The sequence below is a fragment of the Rattus rattus genome, chromosome 15 (assembly GCF_011064425.1).
Source record: "Rattus rattus isolate New Zealand chromosome 15, Rrattus_CSIRO_v1, whole genome shotgun sequence".
Taxonomy (NCBI): domain Eukaryota; kingdom Metazoa; phylum Chordata; class Mammalia; order Rodentia; family Muridae; genus Rattus; species Rattus rattus.
Window position 1 is genome coordinate 40,888,599 of NC_046168.1, and position 21,615 is coordinate 40,910,213.

Sequence of the window (21,615 nt, forward strand, 5' to 3'; positions counted from 1 at the left end):
TAATTGTCTAGATTTGTTGTCTGCTAAGAGTAGCAGGTCTCCTTTCCACTTGGCTTTAGGTTTAAGCTGAGGGGGACTGGTTACACGATGCAAAGACACAGTATCACTTATTTTCGGCCAGTTGGGTGTTGAATTAGAGAAATGAACATCGTGGAAGGGTAAGCTTACATTTGTCTCATGTCTGCTGTTTGTTGAATCTGCTGAGGTAAACACTGGATTTCTTATCTGTGTTGTTGTGTGTGTCAGGTGGTGAAGATGTGTTTTCAATTCTGGAAACTGCTTGTGCTTTTGGAGAAACTGGCTTAACCAGTTAATAGAGAATGATCACTGCTAGCAGTTTTGTTAGCTGAGGCTAGGTTATTTTCCCTCCTGTGACTCGCTTGGCTTCTGTTAACATTGACAGAAACACACACACGAGCTTAAAGTAGAGCCCCTCTTCCCCATGACTGCCTGCCCTTGGTCTTCCAGAACAGGGACCCCAGAAAGAGTCTCCACGGGGATTCCTGTTGACTATTTCCTCTCACCATTTGGCCCCCTAGGCTTTTTGATTTCTGGTGTGTCCTGAAATGACGGCCATTCATTGTCTCTCCTGGTCTGGCCCCACCTCAGTCACCGAGCCTCTCCACTGTTGCAGTTGGGGCTTTTGCAGAGCTTTCTCAGCCTCTCACATCACTGTACAGGTTTCTCATCAAGCTTTGTTGTGGTTTATCTTACTTTAAACTGTTCTCTCTGTAACCATCTGCAGAAGTTGCCGAGCATTCCATTAAAGAACATTTCCTGAGGGATTTCTGTTTTCCATCTCTTATTTTCACGAATTTCTAAGGACGAGTCTTACTCCTTTTGTGTGTGCTCTTATCAAAAGCACTTTGATTTTAGACAAGTTGTTAATAATTTTACACAAATTTCTATTTTCAGAGAAGCAGAAAATTCGAACATTCCTGTGAGCGGGCCCCACTGTGCAGGGAGATGTTGGTGTGGCATTCATATTTTAGGTGTGTGAGATGTTTGTGGTGAATGTTATCAGAGTTGTTGATGTAGGTTGGCACTTGTTGCTGTCATAAGTGCTGATACTGTTGGGCTTTCCTAACATGGTGGTGGTTAACATTTGACTATAAAATGCCCCCGTAGGTTCTTGTGTTTGAACATTGATTCCCATTTTGGAAGGCTATGGAACCTTTAGGAGGTGAGGCTGGGCTGGAGGAGATGTGGGGCCTTACGGTTATATCCCATGTGGATTCTAGCTGAACTCTTCATGTGTATCAGTACAACATGAATAGCCATGTCATCTTTCTGCTGCCACAGCCCTTGCTACTGTGCCCTTACCTGCTATGATGGACTTGTGTCCTTTCAAACGAAACCAACACAAATTGCCCTTCCCTTAAGTTGTATCTTTTAGCTATTGTATTGCTTCAAGGGAAAAAATAACGTAAGACAGTAGCTTGAATAGGTACACTGTGGGTTCCTTTTCAAGTAGTACACTTCCAAAGTTTTCCTGAGCATCTCTAGAGATGAAGCAAGGCTGATATTAACTTTAAATATTCCAAGTGCAATGGCCGTGCAAAATATGTATTCCTCTCCTAGACTGCTTGCACGAACAGATTGGCTGTTGTTGAATGACTTTTCCTTTGTTTTGTTTACTAGTGTTTAATTGGTGTCTATTATTGGGGATGTAATATATAAAGGGGAAAAACAGTTCTCAAACTTGACTTGGAATTAGCCTCTCATAGGACCTTTGGGACAACTATAGAGACTAACCTAGTCCTACTACACAGGGTCTTAGCTTTTTTGTGTGGTTTTCTTGGAATGATGTGAATATGTATCTTCTCACCTCAGATAGGCACTGAATTGATGACAGACTAGAACAATCTTGAAAAATCCAGTTTTGCAAATTAATGAGCTTTTTATTGTGGTTACTTATGGGAGCGGTTACTTATGGAAGCACAGGTGGCTCATAGGCAGCTGTGTCACTGAAAAGCCAGCTGTATCCCTGATCCCCAGGTTGGGGTTGCAGGCAGCTTGGCTGGTAGGAGAGTTATGGACTGTGTAACTCCTTGGGAAGGATGATCTGGTTAATCTTGTAATTTTCGGGAACTCTCTGAGATTTGTGAGATTGGTCTACTTCATGAGTCTTGAGAAGTCTCCTTGTGATGGGCAAAACTGTTTAAATTTGGAGGAAATTGTTGCATGGCAAACCCTTAGGAGTCACAGATTCACAACAATAAGTTATATTTTTTAGCAGTAAAGAAGGGCATTCATTTATTGTGAATGAAGAAATACACACATGCAGACATGCTGTAGACACATAGAGAGACAAAGAGCCTTTGCAAAGTAGAGGAGGACTTGAAAAGTTTCTCCCTCACAAATAATCCAGTCTCTTCCTGAGGGAAGCCTCTGAAGAGTTTACCCCTGTACTGCATTTAGGGCCAGTCAATTTGAAGCCAATATCAACTTTAAAGTTGCTCATTCCGAGTGCAGGGGCCATGCTAGACTACTTGCAAGAAAGAGGCTTTGGTGCTGTTGCTGTGGTGTGTGTGCTCTGATCTGATCTTGTGAACCAAGATCTTGTGATCTTGTCTACCAGCAGGACTCCTACTGGTGTGAGACAAAGCTGCCAGGGTTTGTCTCAAGTCAGAAAATTGGAGAGGAGGCTGGCCATCTTGGAGATTTGCCACCTTTATTACCTAGCCACGTCCTACTCCGTATGTCTGCCTACCAGGAAGCCTTAACTCCTAGTCTCTCCTTCCCTTCTCTCAGATGCCATCCTCATTTTTGGGGGTTTGGGGCCAATGACCGTGTCTAACTGCTTTGAGCATACAAAGAGTGGACAATGGGGGGTGGGGCAGATGGAGCTCTGTTACCATAGTTAAGAAAAAACAGAGGCTGTGCTCATGCGTGTGGTCCCAGTATGTGTTCATAAGGGACGGTGCTAGGCTTGACATTTGGCTTGCAGTGTGATGTGAAATACTCCCTAACCCTGGAGGGTGGTTATGTTACTTAATTATGAGTAGGCTTCTGGTTCAGCTATTGACTGTGGTATTTGTACCTCGTGAACTTTGGGTTCCTTGGATGGATAAAATGCTAGGTCACAATGGAAGATTTTCTGTCTCTTTGTAGCATTATTCTGTAAGGTCCCATTATTTTTCTCTGTGTCCTTGTGTCTGTGTCTGCCTCTGTCTCTCTGTCTCTCTTAAGGATTACAGGCTTGTACAGCCATGTCTGGTTCTTACGATTGGTCAATGTGGGCACTGGAGATTGAGCTAAGACTTTGTACATGCTGGGGACTGCTCTATCCCTAAGCTAGATTCCCCAAACCATTCTGTCTTTTGTGTCCAGAAGTCTTGTTCCTTTCCTGTCGGCCACTTCCTCTTTCTCCAGTGAGCACTCCCAGAGGGCTTCTGTGTATCTGGTTGCTGGGTGTCCCTCTGAGACTGACATGGGTCCTGCAGAGCCAATCATGTCTATTTCTGCACACATCCTCTTTCATTCTCTAGTGTAAAGGGGAAGATGAAATAGATTAGAAACTTACTTCTTGAATTCTTACCCAAGGGGTTGTCTTTCTTCTTGCCCTCATTTTACATTTTAGGTGTTCAGCAGTTAGCATCCCAAAGAGCATTCATCCTGAGCATCATCACCTGGGTCCTGGGAGTTACTTCCTGACCTTTCTCATTTTCATTTAGACGTAATACAGTTTTCCGTTGAGACTTGGTAGTCTTACCAAGTGCTCTTAAGTGGTTTTTGCTTTTAAAAACATTTCGGATTCATTGCAAAACATTTCTTTTAGATCAAACTAGAGATAACACCAAAACCTGCAATGTAATTTCTCTGAAAAATTATAGTGTTCAGAGTAGCTAATTTACAAATTAGTTGAAAGTCAATGTTTTCACCAATGTATAGTGAATGAATAGCAAGGCTGGGATGAGCTGGGATTTTGGATTGATCTTTGGTGTTTTTCCTGGTATGTTGTGTGCTTGTGTGTGTGTGTGTGTGTGTGTGTGTAAATTGTAAAATATGAAGGAAGGCTCTACTATTTGAGCTGCGGTACTATTTGACCTTCAGTGTGCTTGGAAGCCTTAGAAATAAGAATTCTGAGAGAGATAATGAAAAGTTCTACTTGCACATTTGGAATTTTTGACTGTTACTTCTCCCCAACCCCCAGCCTTCATTTAACCTTTCAGTTGACCTTGAGCCTATGTGCTAAGGCCAGTAAATATTTACCTTGAGTTAATCACCACAGTTGGTTTTGCTGATTCTTCATCAGGAAGGAAGGGTACCATGTAATTTACAAAGTTGCATTAAATCTTTGTTGACTTACTCTTGTACTTCTGTTCTGTGTGTTTCCACAGGAAAAACTTTCAAAAGACATTGATTTCCTTATTGGTAAGGAAAGCCAGGTGAAGAGTCAAATTTCTGAACTAAACTTGTTAATGAAAGAAACAGAGGTAAGTTACAAGCTGGTCAGAGAACCTTTTCATTCACTCATCCAGACCTTGTCTTATTTGTTCATAACATCCTAAATGTGTTCTCTGAGCTGGGAACTGTGGGACCTTATACCTCTGCTTCCCTGGAACTTTTGAAACACATGCAGAGTAGACTCCTGGGTGATCAGTGTTCAGGAGTCGTAGGGAAAGATTAGCTTTCAACGCTGACCTGCATGTGAACATGAACAGATAGTTTTTGAAAGGTTAAAGTATGTGATAGGGTTGTTGAAAATTCCAGGTTCTGCTGAATACATGTTCTAGCTGCTTACGTTCATGAAGATGAGTGTTCATGCTTGCCTTGTTTGCATTGGCCACAAGGTGGAAACAGCTCAAATGTCCATTAACAGTAGTGTGCAAGTAGTGATGAAACTATTGAAGGTAATAATATATAGTCTAGGTATATCTTGCCATACATTGTATGGAAGGGATGATGCTGTGATGACATTTATAGAAAGTATCAAGAGCAGGCTGCAGAGATGGTTTTACAATGGTTGGGAGCACTGGTTGCTCTTCTAGAGGACCTGGGTTCAATTTCCAACACCACATGGTGGTTCACAATCATCTATAGCTCTAGTTTCAGGCATCTACATGGTACACAGACATATGCAGGCAAAACATTCATTTACATTAACTACTTTTTAAGTAGTCAAGCAATGAGATTAGATTATATTTAAAAATTTCATAAAGTTTTCCTTGAGGAAGGAGAATCAGCACTGCAGAGGTTGTGAGGGTGACTGCTGGTATACAGTAATGTGCTTTTATCTGAATGTTCTGCTAGTCAGTATGTATAGAGTCCCTGCCTTTATGCTTACATATACATTTTTCTCTTTGTATTTTCTACTTCAATTAAAGTAGAGAAAATTGCCAAGGACCAGCCTAAGCTTGGAGAAGGGTTTTGAGGAAGAGATGTCTAGGAGTGGTGAAACAAATGACTTGAAGTCAAATCTGATTACAAACTGATAGCCCATTTTCTGCTTGATCTGTTTCAGATTGCTCTCTTTCTGTTCTGATCTCTCTAGAGATCTCCAGACAGCTCTCTGCTCAAGACATGCTTTTTAATTCTAAAAACTCTCTGGATAGCTCATCTCTTTCAGATAAAAAGCCAATTCTTTTATTTATATATAAACTCAGTCATTCCCCGGGTTCCCTTTTGATTATCCCATGAATCAGCATCCCGTGACCTCAGCCCCTTGATTCTTAGAAAGTGACAGCAAACACAAGCACAGAAAATAAGATAGCTGGGTGACCATGCCCTGAAATTACCTGGACCTAAACTCCCTCTGTCCCAGGCTGACCTCGAACTCAGGAATCTGTCTGCTTTTGTATCTGCTTGGATTTGTATCTTTCTGATAAGCTGGTTCATAGTGCAGCTGCCTCTGTTCCTTTAGATCTGTGAAGCTCCTTATACAATTCATATTGCATCCTTATATTTTGCACAGTTGAGAAATTAGTATTTTTGAACTCATGTTTTCAATGTTCTTTCCCACAGCCTAAAGGGCTATCCCAGAGGTCACAGTGTTCTACCATTTTTTTTTTTTGAGACACAGATATGCTCAATACCTCCCAAATTCATGCTGACTCTGATTATCATAGAGTCATTAACCTTGGCAGAGAGGACATCCCTTGAGGGAGGAACATGAAAATATATATACTGTTATACAAATAAGCTTTATGCTCATAGCAACCATCAATACTCATGGAGGCCCATATCCTGCTGGCTCTGTTCTAGGGGCAGGAACCATAGTATTATTCCATACAGAATAATACTATGCAGAAAGTAAACTGGTATGGTGGTTTATACCTGTCATTCTAGCCCTTGGGAGATAGAAACAAAAAGGTTATACAAGTTCAAGGCCAGCCTTGGCAACATAGAAATTAAAGGATTACATAAGACTCTCTAAAAAAGGGGTGGGTACAGGCTGGATGACCTATAAGGTAAAGGGACTTGCTGCTAAACTTGATTTACCTAAGGGTAATCTCTGGAGCCTAGATAGTCAAGGGAAAGAATCAATTCTCAGATGAGTATATGTGTGTGTGTATATACAAATACAGTAAATAAAATGTAAAAAAATTAATAAAAACAAACAATTTAATAATAAAAAATAGCATTTTAAAAATACAGTAAGAGTAAGGTTGGGTTATTTGACAGTTTAAGTACCTTTCATAGACTTTGATATGTGGAATGGAGTTTTTGCTTTTTCTTTTCCTCTTGATCACTTTTAAACTTATAATTAAAATAAAAGATCTAGGCTAGCTCAAGATTGTTATTTCTTGAAATATTTTTTCCCAGTAGGAAGTGAGATGGTTAAGCAACAGGGGGCAGAGGATGTTTCTTAGTGGTAGAAAATTTACATGACATGTACAGGACATGTAGGTCTTGATTTTGGTCTGTATCACCGTTACTGTTGAAGAAACAGTGAAAAGAAAGGAAGAAAGAAAAATGCAAATTAAGCTGGGAGGTGGCACATGCCTTTAATCTTAGCACTTGGGAGGCAGAGGCAGGAGAATCTCTGAGTTCAAGAACAGCCTGGTCTATAGGCTACACAGAGAACCCTGTCTTAACAGCCCCCATACCCCAAAGTAAATTAATGCCATGTTTGTCTCCATCCTTAACACTTCCTCAGTGATGATGAGACACTTTCTGTATCTGCAATTATAATTTTAATCTATGCAAATTTCTAGTTTACTATGGAAAATCTTTGAATCTTCCTGTTCTCTGACCTTTTCCTTTAAAAACTGAACTAGAACAAAGTATATTAGTAAATACAAAAATATCATATAAAACCCAATAATACATGTTATATTAAAATAATCTACCACAACTGAAAACTTGAACTGATGTGGTTAGCAATGGAGAAAGTAATCTGAACGGCGATCCTTTACCAGAGGCTGCTGGAAATTCTGCAGTGTCCAGCAGTGTCCTAGCAGTGCCTATTCCTGAAGACTTTGCTATTACATGTGTTGTAGTGAGCACTCTGAGAACTCACTGGATTCTTTCGAAGTCACTCTGAGCTCTGATTTTATAACAAATGTGACACATATGTGAAATCCCAGCACTAGGGAGGGTGAGGCAGCAGGATTGAGATTGAGGCCACCAGGGTTATGCAAACAAAACCCCAAATCATCATGTTTATGGTATAGATTGCAGATTGGTTGCTTTGTGAAACAGAAGAAATAAATATGCAGTGATAAGAGTGTTTAGAGTGTGACACAGTGTTGTGCTTTTCATGTACATAATCTTTAGTCATCATCGTAAAAATCTGAATAATTTCTGTTATCCATGTATTTTGCGTGGGAGTGGGAGAGTGGTTGGCACTGAACCCTGAGTTCAGGCTCAGTTTCAGCTTTTCCTACAAGCATGTGGCTGGGTAACGATTAAAGAAAATTTATTTTAAAGACCTTAATATAGAATATTGAGAGTGTTGCTTTTAAAAGTTCTATGGTGTAATTTAACTTTAGAATAGCTTCCTGTATTTAGAAATATTCCTGAATTTGAGATGAGTTGCAAACTCTCAAGAATTGGGCTTTTGCTGTATTTGTGGTTAAATCAGTTCAGTTCTGCCCTTTAACTAATTTTATCACTGAAAATTGCTTCTCATTTGATCGAATCATTTGCCTATTGCCGGACTCTAACAGTACAAAGTTCTGACCTCACAAAGCAAATAGAAACAGAAGCGAACAGTTGTGTTTTTTTTTTTTTTTTAAGTTCCTCACCCCAAGATACTGCTTTGAAGATTTTTGGGAGCAGATGAAAATTTTTCTTTACAACATCTGGCCTTGTTTTGTTGATATTATGTAGGGTGTCATGAGAAGACTTTGAATGGGTTTATAGCTAAGGTAATGCTTGTGTTCTATACTCATGCAATGGAGAGGTAACACTTGTGTGGTTTACACTAGTGCAATGGAGAGAGGGCGAAGGAAGAAGCGCTGGCACATTTTGAGAAGCTCTTTGAAATCCTGGAAGACAGGAAGTCGTCTGTTCTGAAAGCCATAGATGCCTCTAAGAAACTAAGACTAGATAAATTTCACACTCAAATGGAAGAGTACCAAGGCCTTCTAGAGAATAACGGGCTTGTGGGATATGCTCAGGAAGTGCTGAAGGAGACGGATCAGTCTTGCTTTGTGCAGACAGCAAAGCAGCTCCATCTCAGGTACTTGCTTGGCTCCTTAGCTTTAGAAAACCTCGACCTGGCTGAGTAGTTCCTGGTGGTGGGTGAAGGAGCAGTCTGGCTCTGTTGCATCCTGGGTTCCAAATGCAGTGTCCATTTCTTTGGACAGCCACATTGCCAGTGTTTAGCATGACCTGCCTTTTCAAAGAATGACTTTTATCTGACATATGTCTGCCCACAGAATACAGAAAGCTACAGAATCCCTGAAGAGCTTTAGACCTGCAGCCCAGGCTTCTTTTGAAGACTATGTTGTTAACATTTCGAAACAAACAGAGGTGCTTGGAGAATTGTCCTTTTTCTCTAGTGGTAAGTAGTGAAGGCCATGCTTCCATCTCTGGCTGTGTGTGTGCATAAATCGCTCACGATCATTTATCCTGGAACTTTAGACTGGTTTTTACACCTGCATTTTTATATACAAAATGGCTTTTGAAACATTGCATACACAGCATCACTTATTATTTTTAAATTATGAGCTTATGATACTGTTAGTACATGGAATCTGCTTTAAAGTATATTCTGATTTCCAGCCATATTGAATTAGGGTCTCAGCTTAAATTAATTCCTTTCTGAAGACAGAGTTTCCAGAAGGGAATTAAATTAGTCTTCTGAGGACTGCTGTCACAATCAGGAGGGTCCTGATTTCAACAGATGCCTTTTGAAAACACCCTCACAGGCTACCACATCACAAGGAGGGCTTCCTTCCACTCTTACGTCTTAACACATTTGCCTTGCTCAGGTTTCTCTTCATGTGAAGTTGAAGCAGCACAGACTGATGCTAGACAGATGCTCAGTGGTTAACTCTTGCTGAGGACCAGAGTTTGAGTCCCAGCTCCCATATCAGGTGCATCACAACCACCATAGTGCCAGCTCCAGGGGCTCCGATATCTTCTGGTCTAGGAGGGTACCTGTACTCACTTTCACATACTTAACCCCCAAACATAAGATTTTAAAAACCTATATAAAAAAAGATGCATTTGGACTGGAGATATGGCTTAGTGTTTAAGGGCCCTGGCTGCTCTTCCAGAGGTCCTGAGTTCAGTTCCCAGCAACCACCTGGTGACTCATAACCATTTTTAATGGCATCCGATGCCCTCTTCTGATATGTCTGAAGACAGCTACAGTGTACCTTGTATAAATAATATAAATAAATCTTAAAAAAAAAGAATTTCCAGTGTTTCAGAATTAATAATTATACCGCTTAGTTTTTTCCAGTTCAGTTATAATTACAGATTTACCTTATCTTATGCATGAGATTTACTATCTTCTTATACATATTATAAATTCAGAATTTCTTGGACATTATAGAAACTGCTAATACTTTATTTTCGCTGAAGGCAATACTGTCTGAATATCGTGTTCTCTGTCATAATTCTCTCAGGCATAGACATTCCTGAGATCAACGAGGAACAGAGTAAAGTGTATAATAATGCCCTGATAGACTGGCACCATCCAGAAAAGGACAAAGCCGACAGCTATGTTCTCGAATACCGCAAGATTAATAGAGACGAAGAAATGATATCCTGGAATGAGATAGAAGTTCATGGCACAAGTAAAGTTGTCTCCAATCTTGAAAGCAACAGTCCCTATGCGTTCCGAGTGAGAGCTTACAGGGGTTCTATCTGCAGTCCCTGCAGCCGAGAACTGGTTCTGCATACTCCTCCAGCTCCAGGTACTGGGAATACAGGAACTGGAGTGGAAGAGGCCCAGAAGTGTAGAGTATCTCCATAAGTAGACCTACATTAAAACCAGCCTTTTGCTTTTGAAAGAGTCTAGACAAGTAGATTCCACACTTGGGTGAGATTTAGAAATGGCTTGAGTCAACAAATATCACCTCATAGACTGTATTAGAATTTGATATCAGACCAAAAAAAAAAAAAGATATGTTAATGACTGGGGCTAAATTGGCATCAGAATGACATGAATGCTATTTTAAATGATTAGGATAGTATGACTGGATGAACTTTGGGAAACATGCCTTTAATACCTGCACTTAGGAGACTGGGGCAGGCAGATCTCTGAATTGGAGACCAGCCTGGTATGCATGCGTGTTGAGTGTACTACGCCATCCAAGGGAAAAATCATAAGGCAATCATATCTCAGCGCAAAGAACCAAGACAATACAATGATAGCATGGTTCTAGGATGTTTTTAAAAGTCAGTTGATGGCAATGTCTAAAGTACAGGATCTTGATAGTTTTTAAATTCATTGGCATGATTTGTCTGATTTGCCTAGGTTCTCTCTCCCAGTGTGCTTCATTGCACACAAGGGTAGAAAGCATGTTTTAGTACCACACTGCAAGCTTTCCTCTACACAGATAGCTTCTTGTTCCATATTACCATATTACTCTCTTTCCAGGTTATGCTGAAATTACTTATTATTTATTAGGTTGAAGAGCTTTACTGGATAGGAAGGACATACAGGTTAGTTGGTGTCTATTGCAGTATCTTCATAGAAGGGGGATGCTTAGAGCTAAAGTTGTCCTGACTTATGGTAGTGGGAAGCATTTTGCCCTGCCCATCACTGCCTCAGACAAACTCAGTTGGTTTTTTAGGCATCTCCCCCGTTTTTTTGTCTTATGTACCCATATTTTATGAATTCGGCATTTCCCTTTTTGTCCAAATACTTAAAAATGGTGTGTGTGTGTGTGTGTGCGTGCGTGTGTGTGTGTATGTATGCATGCATGTATGTATGTATGTATGTATGTATGTATGTATGTATGTATGTATGAACTTGTGTGTGTGCTTCTCAGGAATATTGTGGCCTAAAATATTTTATAACAGATATTATCATAACAGTTTCATTGCTGTGAAGAGACACCATGACCATTACCAACTTTCTTTTTTTTTCTCTTTATTAACTTATTTATATTTATATTTATTTTTTATATTTATATTTATATATATTTATATTTATATTTATTAACTTTCTTATTTATATTTTGATTGTTATTCCCTTTCCCAGTTTCTGGGCCAACATCCCCCTAACCTCTCCCCTACCCTTCTCTATGGATGTTCTCCTCCCCATTCTCCCCCATTACTGCCCTCCCCCCAACAATCACTTTCACTGGGGGTTCAGCCTTGGCAGGACCAAGGGCTTCCCCTTCCACTGGTGTTCTTACTATGCTATTCATTGTTACTAATGAGGTTGGAGCTCAGGGTCAGTCCATGTAGAGTCTGTGGGTAGTAGCTTAGTCCCTGGAAGCTCTGGTTGCTTGGTATTGTTGTTCATATGAGGTCTCAAGCTGCTTCAAGCTCTTTCAGTCCTTTCTCTAATTCCTTCAACGGGGGTCCAGTTCTTAGGTCAGTGGTTTTATGATGGCATTTGCCTATGTATTTGCTGTATTCTGGCTTTGTCTCTCAGGAGAGATCTACATCCGGTTCCTGTCAGCCTGCACTTCTTTGCTTCATCCATTTTATCTAGTTTGGTGGCTGTATATGTATGGGCCACATGTGGGGCAGGCTCCGAATGGGTGTTCCTTCTGCCTCTGTTCTAAACATTGCCTTCCTATTTCCTCCCAAGGGTATTCTTGTCCCCTTTTAAGAAGGAATGAGGCATTTGCATTTTTATCATCCGTCTTGAGTTTCATGTGCTCTGTGCATCTAGGGTAATTCAAGCATTTGGGCTAATAGCCACTTATCAATGAGTGCATACCATGTGTGTTTTTCTGTGATTGGGTTACCTCACTCAGGATGACGTTTTCCAGTTCCATGCATTTGCCTATGAATTTCATAAAGTCATTGTTTTTGAGAGCTGAGTAATATTCCATTGTGTAGATGTACCACATTTTCTGCATCTATTCCTCTGTTGAAGGGCATCTAGGTTCTTTCCAGCTTCTGGCTCTTATAAATAAGGCTGCTATGAACAGAGTGGAGCATGTGTCTTTGTTATATGTTGGGGCATCTTTTAGGTATATGCCCAAGAGAGGAATAGCTCAGGTAGTTCAATGTCCAATTTTGTGAGGAACCTCCAGACTGATTTCCAGAATGGTTCTACCAGTCTGCAATCCCACCAACAATGGAGGAGTGTTCCCCATTCTCCACATCCTCGCCAGCATTTGCTGTCACCTGAGTTTTTTATCTTAGCCATTCTCACTGGTGTGAGGTGAAATCTCAGGGTTGTTTTGATTTGCATTTCCCTGATGACTAAAGATGTTGAACATTTCTTTAGGTGTTTCTCAGCCATTCGGCATTCTTCAGCTGTGAATTCTTTGTTTAGCTCTGAACCCCATTTTTAAATAGGGTTATTTGTCTCCCTGCGGTCTAATTTTTTGAGTTCTTTGTATATTTTGGATATAAGCCCTCTATCAGTTGTAGGATTGGTAAAGATCTTTTCCCAATCTGTTGGTTGTCGTTTTGTCCTAACAACAGTGTCCTTTGCCTTACAGAAACTTTGCAGTTTTATGAGATCCCATTTGTCGATTCTTGATCTTAGAGCATAAGCCATTGGTGTTTTGTTCAGGAAATTTTCTCCAGTGCCCATGTGTTCGAGATTCTTCCCCACATTTTCTTCTTTTAGTTTGAATGTATCTGGTTTGATGTGGAGGTCCTTGATCCACTTGGACTTAAGCTTTGTACAGGGTGATAAGCATGGATCGATCTGCATTCTTCTACATGTTGACCTCCAGTTGAACCAGCACCATTTGCTGAAAATGCTATCTTTTTTCCATTGGATTGTTTTGGCTCCTTTGTCAAAAATCAAGTGACCATAGGTGTGTGGGTTCATTTCTGGGTCTTCAATTCTATTCCATTGGTCTATCTGTCTGTCTCTGTACCAATACCATGCAGTTTTTATCACTATTGCTCTGTAATATTGCTTGAGTTCAGGGATAGTGATTCCCCCTGAAGTCCTTTTATTGTTGAGGATAGTTTTAGCTATCCTGGGTTTTTTTGTTATTCCAGATGAATTTGCAAATTGTTCTGTCTAACTCTTTGAAGAATTGGATTGGTATTTTGATGGGGATTGCATTGAATCTGTAGATCGCTTTTGGTAAAATGTCCATTTTTACTATATTAATCCTGCCAATCCCTGAGCATGGGAGATCTTTCCATCTTCTGAGGTCTTCTTCAATTTCTTCAGAGTCTTGAAGTTCTTATTGTACAGATATTTTACTTGCTTGGTTAAAGTCACACCGAGGTACTTTATATTATTTGGGACTATTATGAAGGGTGTCGTTTCCCTAATTTCTTTCTCGGCTTGTTTCTCTTTTGTGTAGAGGAAGGCTACTGATTTATTTGAGTTAATTTTATACCCAGCCACTTTGCTGAAGTTGTTTATCAGGTTTAGTAGTTCTCTTGTGGAACTTTTGGGATCACTTAAATATCCTATCATATCATCTGCAAATAGTGATATTTTTACTTCTTCTTTTCCAATCTGTATCCCCTTGATCTCCTTTTGTTGTCTGATTACTCTGGCTAGAACTTCAAGAACTATACTGAATAAGTAGGGAGAGAATGGGCAGCCTTGTCTACTCCCTGATTTTAGTGGGATTGCTTCAAGTTTCTCTCCATTTAGTTTAATGTTAGCTACTGGCTTGCTGTATATGGCTTTTACTATGTTTAGGTATGGGCCTTGAATTCCTATATTTTCCAGGACTTTTATCATGAAGGGGTGTTGAATTTTGTCAAATGCTTTCTCAGCATCTAATGAAATGATCATGTGGTTTTGTTCTTTCAGTTTGTTTATATAATGGATCACGTTGATGGTTTTCCGTATATTAAACCATCCCTGCATGCCTGGGAAGAAGCCTACTTGATCATGGTGAATGATTGTTTTGATGTGCTCTTGGATTCGGTTTGCCAGAATTTTATTGAGTATTTTTGTGTCGATATTCATGAGGAAAATTGGTCTGAAGTTCTCTTTCTTTGTTGGTCTTTGTGTGGTTTAGGTTTAAGAGTAATTGTGGCTTCATAGAAGGAATTCGGTAGTGCTCCATCTGTTTCAATTTTGTGGAATAGTTTGGATAATATTGGTACGAGGTCTTCTATGAAGGTCTGATAGAATTCTGCTCTGAACCCATCTAGACCTGGGCTCTTTTTGGTTGGGAGACCTTTAATGACTGCTTCTATTTCGTTAGGAGTTATGGGGTTGTTTAAATGGCTTATCTGTTTCTGATTTAACTTTGGTACCTGGTATCTGTCGAGGAAATTGTCCATTTCCTGCAGATTTTCAAGTTTTGTTGAATATAGGCTTTTATAGTAAGATCTGATGATTTTTTGAATTTCCTCTGAATCTGTACTTATGTCTCCCTTTTTATTTCTGGTTTTGTTAATTTCGACACACTCTCTGTGTCCTCTTGTTAGTCTGGCTAAGGGTTTATCTATCTTGTTGATTTTCTGAAAGAACCAACTTTTGGTTCTGTTGATTCTTTCTATGGTTCTTTTTGTTTCTACTTGGTTGATTTCAGCTCTGAGTTTGATTATTTCCTGCCTTCTACTCCTCCTGGGTGTATTTGCTTCTTTTTGTTCTAGAGCTTTTAGGTGTGCTGTCAAGCTGCTGACATATGCTCTCTCCTGTTTCTTTCTACAGGCACTCAGAGCTATGAGTTTTCCTCTTAGCACAGCTTTCATTGTGTCCCATAATTTTGGGTATGTTGTACCTTTCATTTTCCTTAAATTCTAAGAAGTCTTTAATTTCTTTCTTTATTTCTTCCTTGACAAGGTTATCATTGAGTAGAGCATTGTTCAACTTCCATGTATATGTGGGCATTCTTCCCTTATTGTTATTGAAGACCAGCTTTAGCCCGTGGTGGTCTGATAGGATGCATAGGATTATTTCTATCTTTCTCTATCTGTTGAGGCCTGTTTTTTGACTAATTATATGGTCAATTTTGGAGAAAGTACCATGAGGTGCTGAGAAGAATGTATATCCTTTTGCTTTAGGATAGAATGTTTTATAAATATCTGTTCAGTCCATTTGGTTCATGACCTCTATTAATCTGTCTATGTCTCTATTTTCTCTTTCCATGATCTGTCCATTGATGAGAGTGTGGTGTTGAAATCTCCTATTATTGTGTGAGGTGCAATGCATGGTTTGAGCTTTAGTAAGGTTTCTTTTATGTATGTAGGTGCCCTTGTATTTGGAGCATAGATATTTAGGATTGAGAGTTCATCTTGGTGGATTTTTCCTTTAATGAATATGAAGTGTCCTTCCTTATCTTTTTTGATGACTTTTAGTTGAAAATCAATTTTATTAGATATTAGAATGGCTACTCCAGCTTGCTTCTTCAGACCATTTTCTTGGAAAATTGTTTTCCAGCCTTTCACTCTGAGGTAGTGTCTGTCTTTGTCTCTGAGGTGTGTTTCTTGTAGGCAGCAGAATGCAGGGTCCTCATTGCATATCCAGTTTGTTAATCTATGTCTTTTTATTGGGGAGTTGAGACCATTGATGTTGAGAGATATTAAGGAATAGTGATTATTGCTCTCTGTTATATTCATATTTGGATGTGAGGTTATGTTTGTGTGCTTTTCTTCTCTTTGTTTTGTTGCCAAGACGATTAGTTTCTTGCTTTTTCTAGGGTGTAGCTTGCCTCCTTTTGTTGGGCTTTACCATTTATTATCCTTTGTAGTGCATATTGTGTAAATTTAGTTTTATCATGGAATATCTTGGTTTCTCCATTTATGTTAATTGAGAATTTTACAGGATACAGTAACCTGGGCTGGCATTTATGTTCTCTTAGTGTCTGTATGACATCTGTCCAGGATCTTCTGGCTTTCATAGTCTCTGGCGAGAAGTCTGGTGTGATTCTGCTAGGTCTGCCTTTATATGTTACTTGACCTTTTTCCCTTACTGCTTTTAATATTCTTTCTTTATTTTGTGCATTTGGTGTTTTGACTATTATGTGATGGGAGGGGTTTCTTTTCTGGTCCAATCTATCTGGAGTTCTGTAGGCTTCTTGTATGTTTATGGGCATCTCTTTCTTTAGGTTAGGGAAGTTTTCTTCTATGATTTTTTAAAGATATTTACTGGTCCTTTGAGCTGGGTGTCTTCACTCTCTTCTATATCTATTATCCTTAGGTTTGATCTTCTCATTGAGTCCTGGATTTCTTGTATGTTTTGGACCAGTAGCTTTTTCCATTTTACACTATCTTTGACAGTTGTGTCGATGATTTCTATGGAATCTTCTGCTCCTGAGATTCTGTCTTCTATCTCTTGTATTCTGTTGGTGATGCTTGTATCTATGGCTCCTTGTCTCTTCCTTTGGTTTTCTATATCCAGGGTTGTTTCTGTGTATTCTTTCTTCATTGCTTCTATTTCCATTGCTTCTATTTCCATTTTTATTTATTTTATTTATTTTTTTTATTTTTTGGCAGTTCTGTAACTTTATTTGACATTCAGCAGTTAGTTCTCATCCACATTGACCATCTGTAGATTTTTGAATGTGGTAACAGGCACGTACATTACCAGTGTGTAGAGCTTGTTTGGTGAATCCTCATCCTCATTACACTTTTTGGACAAATGTACTCGGATTCACTAGGGAACATTCCTTATTCCTTTGGCCCAGACGGCTTTATTGAGCCTGGTGTCTATGTCCACATCTGGAGTCCCCATCTCCTTCATGGCAAATTTCCAAATTTCTTTGAGTGCCCAAGGATCACGGTTCTTGAACGCCACTCCATGGATGCGCTTGTGAATGTTGATGGTGTATTCTCGGGTCACCAACTCGTTGATGGCAGAACGGCCCTTCTTCTTCTTGCCACCCTTCTTTGCGGGAGCCATTCTGCCGGGTCCAAGTTGGAAAGGAAGGGCTCGAGGGATTGTGGGATGGAAAGTCGAGTAGCCGTACTCTATTTCCATTTTTAATTCCTTCAACTGTTTGATTGTGTTTCCCTGGAATTCTTTCAGAGATTTTTGTGATTCCTCTCTGTAGGCTTATACTTGTTTATTTATGTTTTCCTGTGTTTCTGTAAGGGAGTTCTTCGTGTCTTTCTTGAAGTCCTCCAGCATCATGAACAAAAGTGATTTCAAAATCAAGATCTTGTTTTTCTGGTGTGTTTGGATATTTAGTGTTTGCTTTGGTGGGAGAATTGGGCTCCGATGATGCCATGTAGTCTTGGTTTCTATTGCTTGGGTTCCTGTGCTTGCCTCTCGCCATCAGATTGTCTCTGGTGTTACCTTGTTCTGTTCTTTCTGATAGTGAATAGACTGTCTTATAGGCCTGTGTGTTAGGAGTGCTGTAGACCTGTTTTCCTGTTTTCTTTCAGCCAGTTATGGGAACAGAGTGTTCTGCTTTCTGGCGGGTAGTCCTTCCTGTCTACTGGTCTTTAGCTGTTCCTGTGGGCGTGTATCCTGAGTCCATCAGGCAGGTCACTTGGAGCAGAAAAGTTGTTCTTACCTCTGTTCCTGGGGCTGAAGTTGCTCCTGGGGGGGGGGGCTGCTCTTGAGCTCTCTGTGAGGGTGGCAATCAGAAGGGCTGGTCCCGCCTTTTCCCCGGGCCCCTGTGCACAGGGGTCCCAGATGGCGTTAGGTGTTTTCCTCTGGAGTCAGAAATGTGGGCAGAGTGTAGTCACTTCTGGCTTTCCAGGTGTGTCTGCCCCTCTGAAGGTTTAGCTCTCCCTCCCACAGGATTTGGGTGCAGGGAGGCATTACCACCCTTATAAAGGACAACATTGAATTGGTTGGGGTTGGCTTACTGGTTCAGAGATTCAGTCCATTATCATCATGGTGGGAAGCATGGCAGCATCCAGACAGACATGGTGCTGGAGATAGAGCTGAAAGTTCTACATTTTGGTCTAAAGGCAGTAATGAGAGACTGTGTACCACACAGGGTGTAACTTAAACATAACACCTCAAAGCCCACATTCACAGAGACACACATCCTTCAGCAGTAAGACCACACCTAATAGTACTACTCCTTATGGGCCAAGCATTCAAACACAGGAGTCTATGGGGGGCGAATCTATTAAACTACCACAGATATGTAGGGTTGGCTGGAATTATTTCTTTTGAGCTTTATTCACACCAATAAAGAGGGTGAATTTTCAAGTATCCAGTAGACATTTAATGCCATATGCTGTTTTTAAATTTCTGGTCTCTGAAAGCAGAAAGACAGTTCTGAACAAGGCTGCTGATTTTAGCAGCAGTTATATAGGGAGGAGAAGGCATACTAAGAGTTTTATCTTCCTCTCTGAAAGAAGCCATTTTAGTAGTGGACCCATTTAGATTTACTGTTCAAAGTAGGAGGTACTAGAGATGGAAACGAATCAAGGATAACTATGCCAGGACACTAGCCACCACCAACAAGAAGGATCTGCTGTATATGGGGCCGGGTTTAGCTTGCTGGCAGCTATTTTTTTTTAATGTCATGTAATAAAGGTAGACGTATCATTGTAGGCATACAGTTTAGTGATGGAAAGATTGGACAGCGAATGTAAAGCTGGCACTATTCACATCTTCAGGGAAAAAAATATAAATCTCACCTGAAAAGTCTGTATCCAGTGAACAACCCTTCAGCACTCTCCCCATAGACACTGGTAGAGTCTCTCTCCTTTCTTTCTGAGGATTGGACTATCTGGGTACCTTACAAGAGTGGAGTTTGCAGTAGCTATCATTTTGCATATGGCCTATTTTGTGTTGTCTGTGTTGTGCTATGTGTCAGGATTTCCTTTCCTAAGGTTTGGTAACACCTCCCTGTATGGCTCCCATACTTTATCGGTTTTTTTGTTGGTGGATATTTTTGCTGTGCATGCGCTGGCTACAAGTGTTGTGTTTGAAATAGTTGATTTAGCTCCATCCTGTAAATGAGGAAATGTAGAGATTAATCCTCTGTTAGTATTTGTGCTGGATGTAAACCTCTCCAAACTAGAAACCCATAGTGTTTTCACAGTATGTTGTGATGATTGATAAGGGAAAAAGCTTACCAATTTTCAAATGAAGAAACCAGAATATTTATAAATCTATACCTCCTCTTAAGCTCCTGGGGATCCAAAGTTCCTGACCTCCTGGGTACCTGCATGCATGTGCACATTGCCCCTCCAATAATTAAAAATAATAAAATAAATGTACCTTTGGGGGGAGGGCGGTAATGGGGGGAGGGTAGGGAGGGTAACACCCATATAGAAGGGGAGTGGGAGGGGTTAGGGGGTTGTTGGCCTGGAAACTGGGAAAGGGAATAACAATTGAAATGTAAATAAGAAATACCCAATTTAATAAAGATGGAGGAAAAAAAAGTAATACAAATAAAAATATTACAAATAAAAAAAAGAAATGAATGATTAGCCAAGTATGCTCTCTATATAGTAGTTAACACTGCTGACCCCAAGGTAAATACTCATAAATATTCATGATATATAGAACATTTTCTACTGCTTTGGTTATTTCTGAAGATCTTCAGGTATAGAGAATATTCTAGAATGTACTGCCCCATTGGAGTTGTCCTTTTTGATTGTCTTAGCTGTCTGGCATAGTATGACAGCATCCCTGCATCTAAACTATAAGATTCAGCTTTAAAGTATGGAAATTCCGGTAGGCGCCACTCAGATTGCATTAAGAATAATCTTGGCCTCCGTTCAGTTTTCAGTTTCCTGTTTGATGAAAAGTGTGGCTACAATACTGAGCATCTCTTGCTGAACCTGAAGAGAGACCGGGTAGAGAGCAGAGCTGGATTTAATGTCCTCCTCGCTGCGGAACGCATCCAAGTGGGCCATTACACAAGCTTAGACTACATCATCGGGGATGTCGGGATCACGAAAGGTAAACACTTCTGGGCCTGCCGTGTGGAACCGTATTCATACCTGGTGAAAGTGGGAGTTGCTTCCAGTGACAAACTGCAAGAGTGGCTGCGCTCTCCCCGGGACGCAGCTAGTCCAAGGTATGTTTTTCCCTTGATGGAGAACTTGACAACTACTTTAAAAGTAAATATCAGCTTTGCCCAAGATCACTCTGAACACAGGCTGGGACTGTTCATTACATTTGGAACACACGCTTCTTAGATCTGGGTGATTGGCTCTGTCGTGTGCCTGTCTTTGGAAAGGAGTCAGGGTGTCTTGTATTTATTCACAGAATAATTAATATTTAGTTTTGCTGCTATGAGGAAGCTAGTCTGTTTTGAGTCCCTCTTGCTTATGACACAGCTTCACAGCTTAAATTTTGAAAGTTCCCCATAGTTCCTAAAGTGTATGTCAAAACCCCCCTCCAGTGAAACACTGTTAACTGCCCGTTTCATGGTTATTATCTAGTTTATTTACACAGCTTCTCTAAACTTTCCCACCAGGCCTTCTTGTTAGATCTGTTTCTTCAGCAGGTAAATTTCTTAAGATATTGAATAATGCAGATTGTGTAGTTTAGTTTCTCTTAAATGGGGATAAGATGAATAGGTGGGTTTTTTAGTATTCAATCTGAATGGACAAACATGAATGTGTAACATGTGGTGAGAGGCCATGGATGATAGGATGGACTTTTTTCGCAGATTAGTGATGACATATAATGACCTATCCTAGGTAAGGGACTAATTAAACACAATGGCATGCTTAGTGTAAATACTGTAAATGGTAAATGTTTGACCAGTGGTAAAACAGTGGTATGCCCTCAATAAAATATTTGTGTTGACATATAAAAGTTGACAGCATGAGAAATAGGAGAAGCTAAAAAGAAGATTAAAATTATTGATGTACTACGATTCAAGATATATAAAAAGACAAGGTATATAAAAAGGCAAGGTATATATGGGGAAGGCTTGTGTATCAGATTTTTCTGTGACTTTTCATGTGTCACAAAAGGAAAAACATTTTCACTATTCTTACTTAATGTGGGAATCACAATCAGGAAATAGGGTTTTCCAGAGGAGAATGAACCACGCTCTTATCTCGTGCCCTTTTGAGTACCTGGTTATTTACCTTGGCCTGTTACTTCCATGGATAAGAACGTAATTCTTTGTAGTTTATGACATAGCATTGTGTACCATACATATTTAATCTCAAATTAAGCCCCTCACCATCCTCTGCTCTGATTTTTTTCCCAATGGAAATAAATTT

General features: G+C 40.0%; 1 protein-coding gene and 1 pseudogene across 1 annotated transcript in view; one reads left to right on the plus strand and one right to left on the minus strand.

The window, feature by feature from the left end:
* Positions 1-21,615, plus strand: part of Trim36 (tripartite motif containing 36) — a 42,064-nt gene that overhangs the window by 18,047 nt on the left and 2,402 nt on the right. The window contains 5 exon segments of the mRNA XM_032885395.1: positions 4,344-4,439; positions 8,376-8,629; positions 8,829-8,953; positions 10,026-10,316; positions 20,156-20,453. Of these exon segments, the coding sequence (XP_032741286.1) occupies positions 4,344-4,439; positions 8,376-8,629; positions 8,829-8,953; positions 10,026-10,316; positions 20,156-20,453 (1,064 nt within the window).
* On the minus strand, positions 16,958-17,440 carry LOC116884885 (annotated as a pseudogene).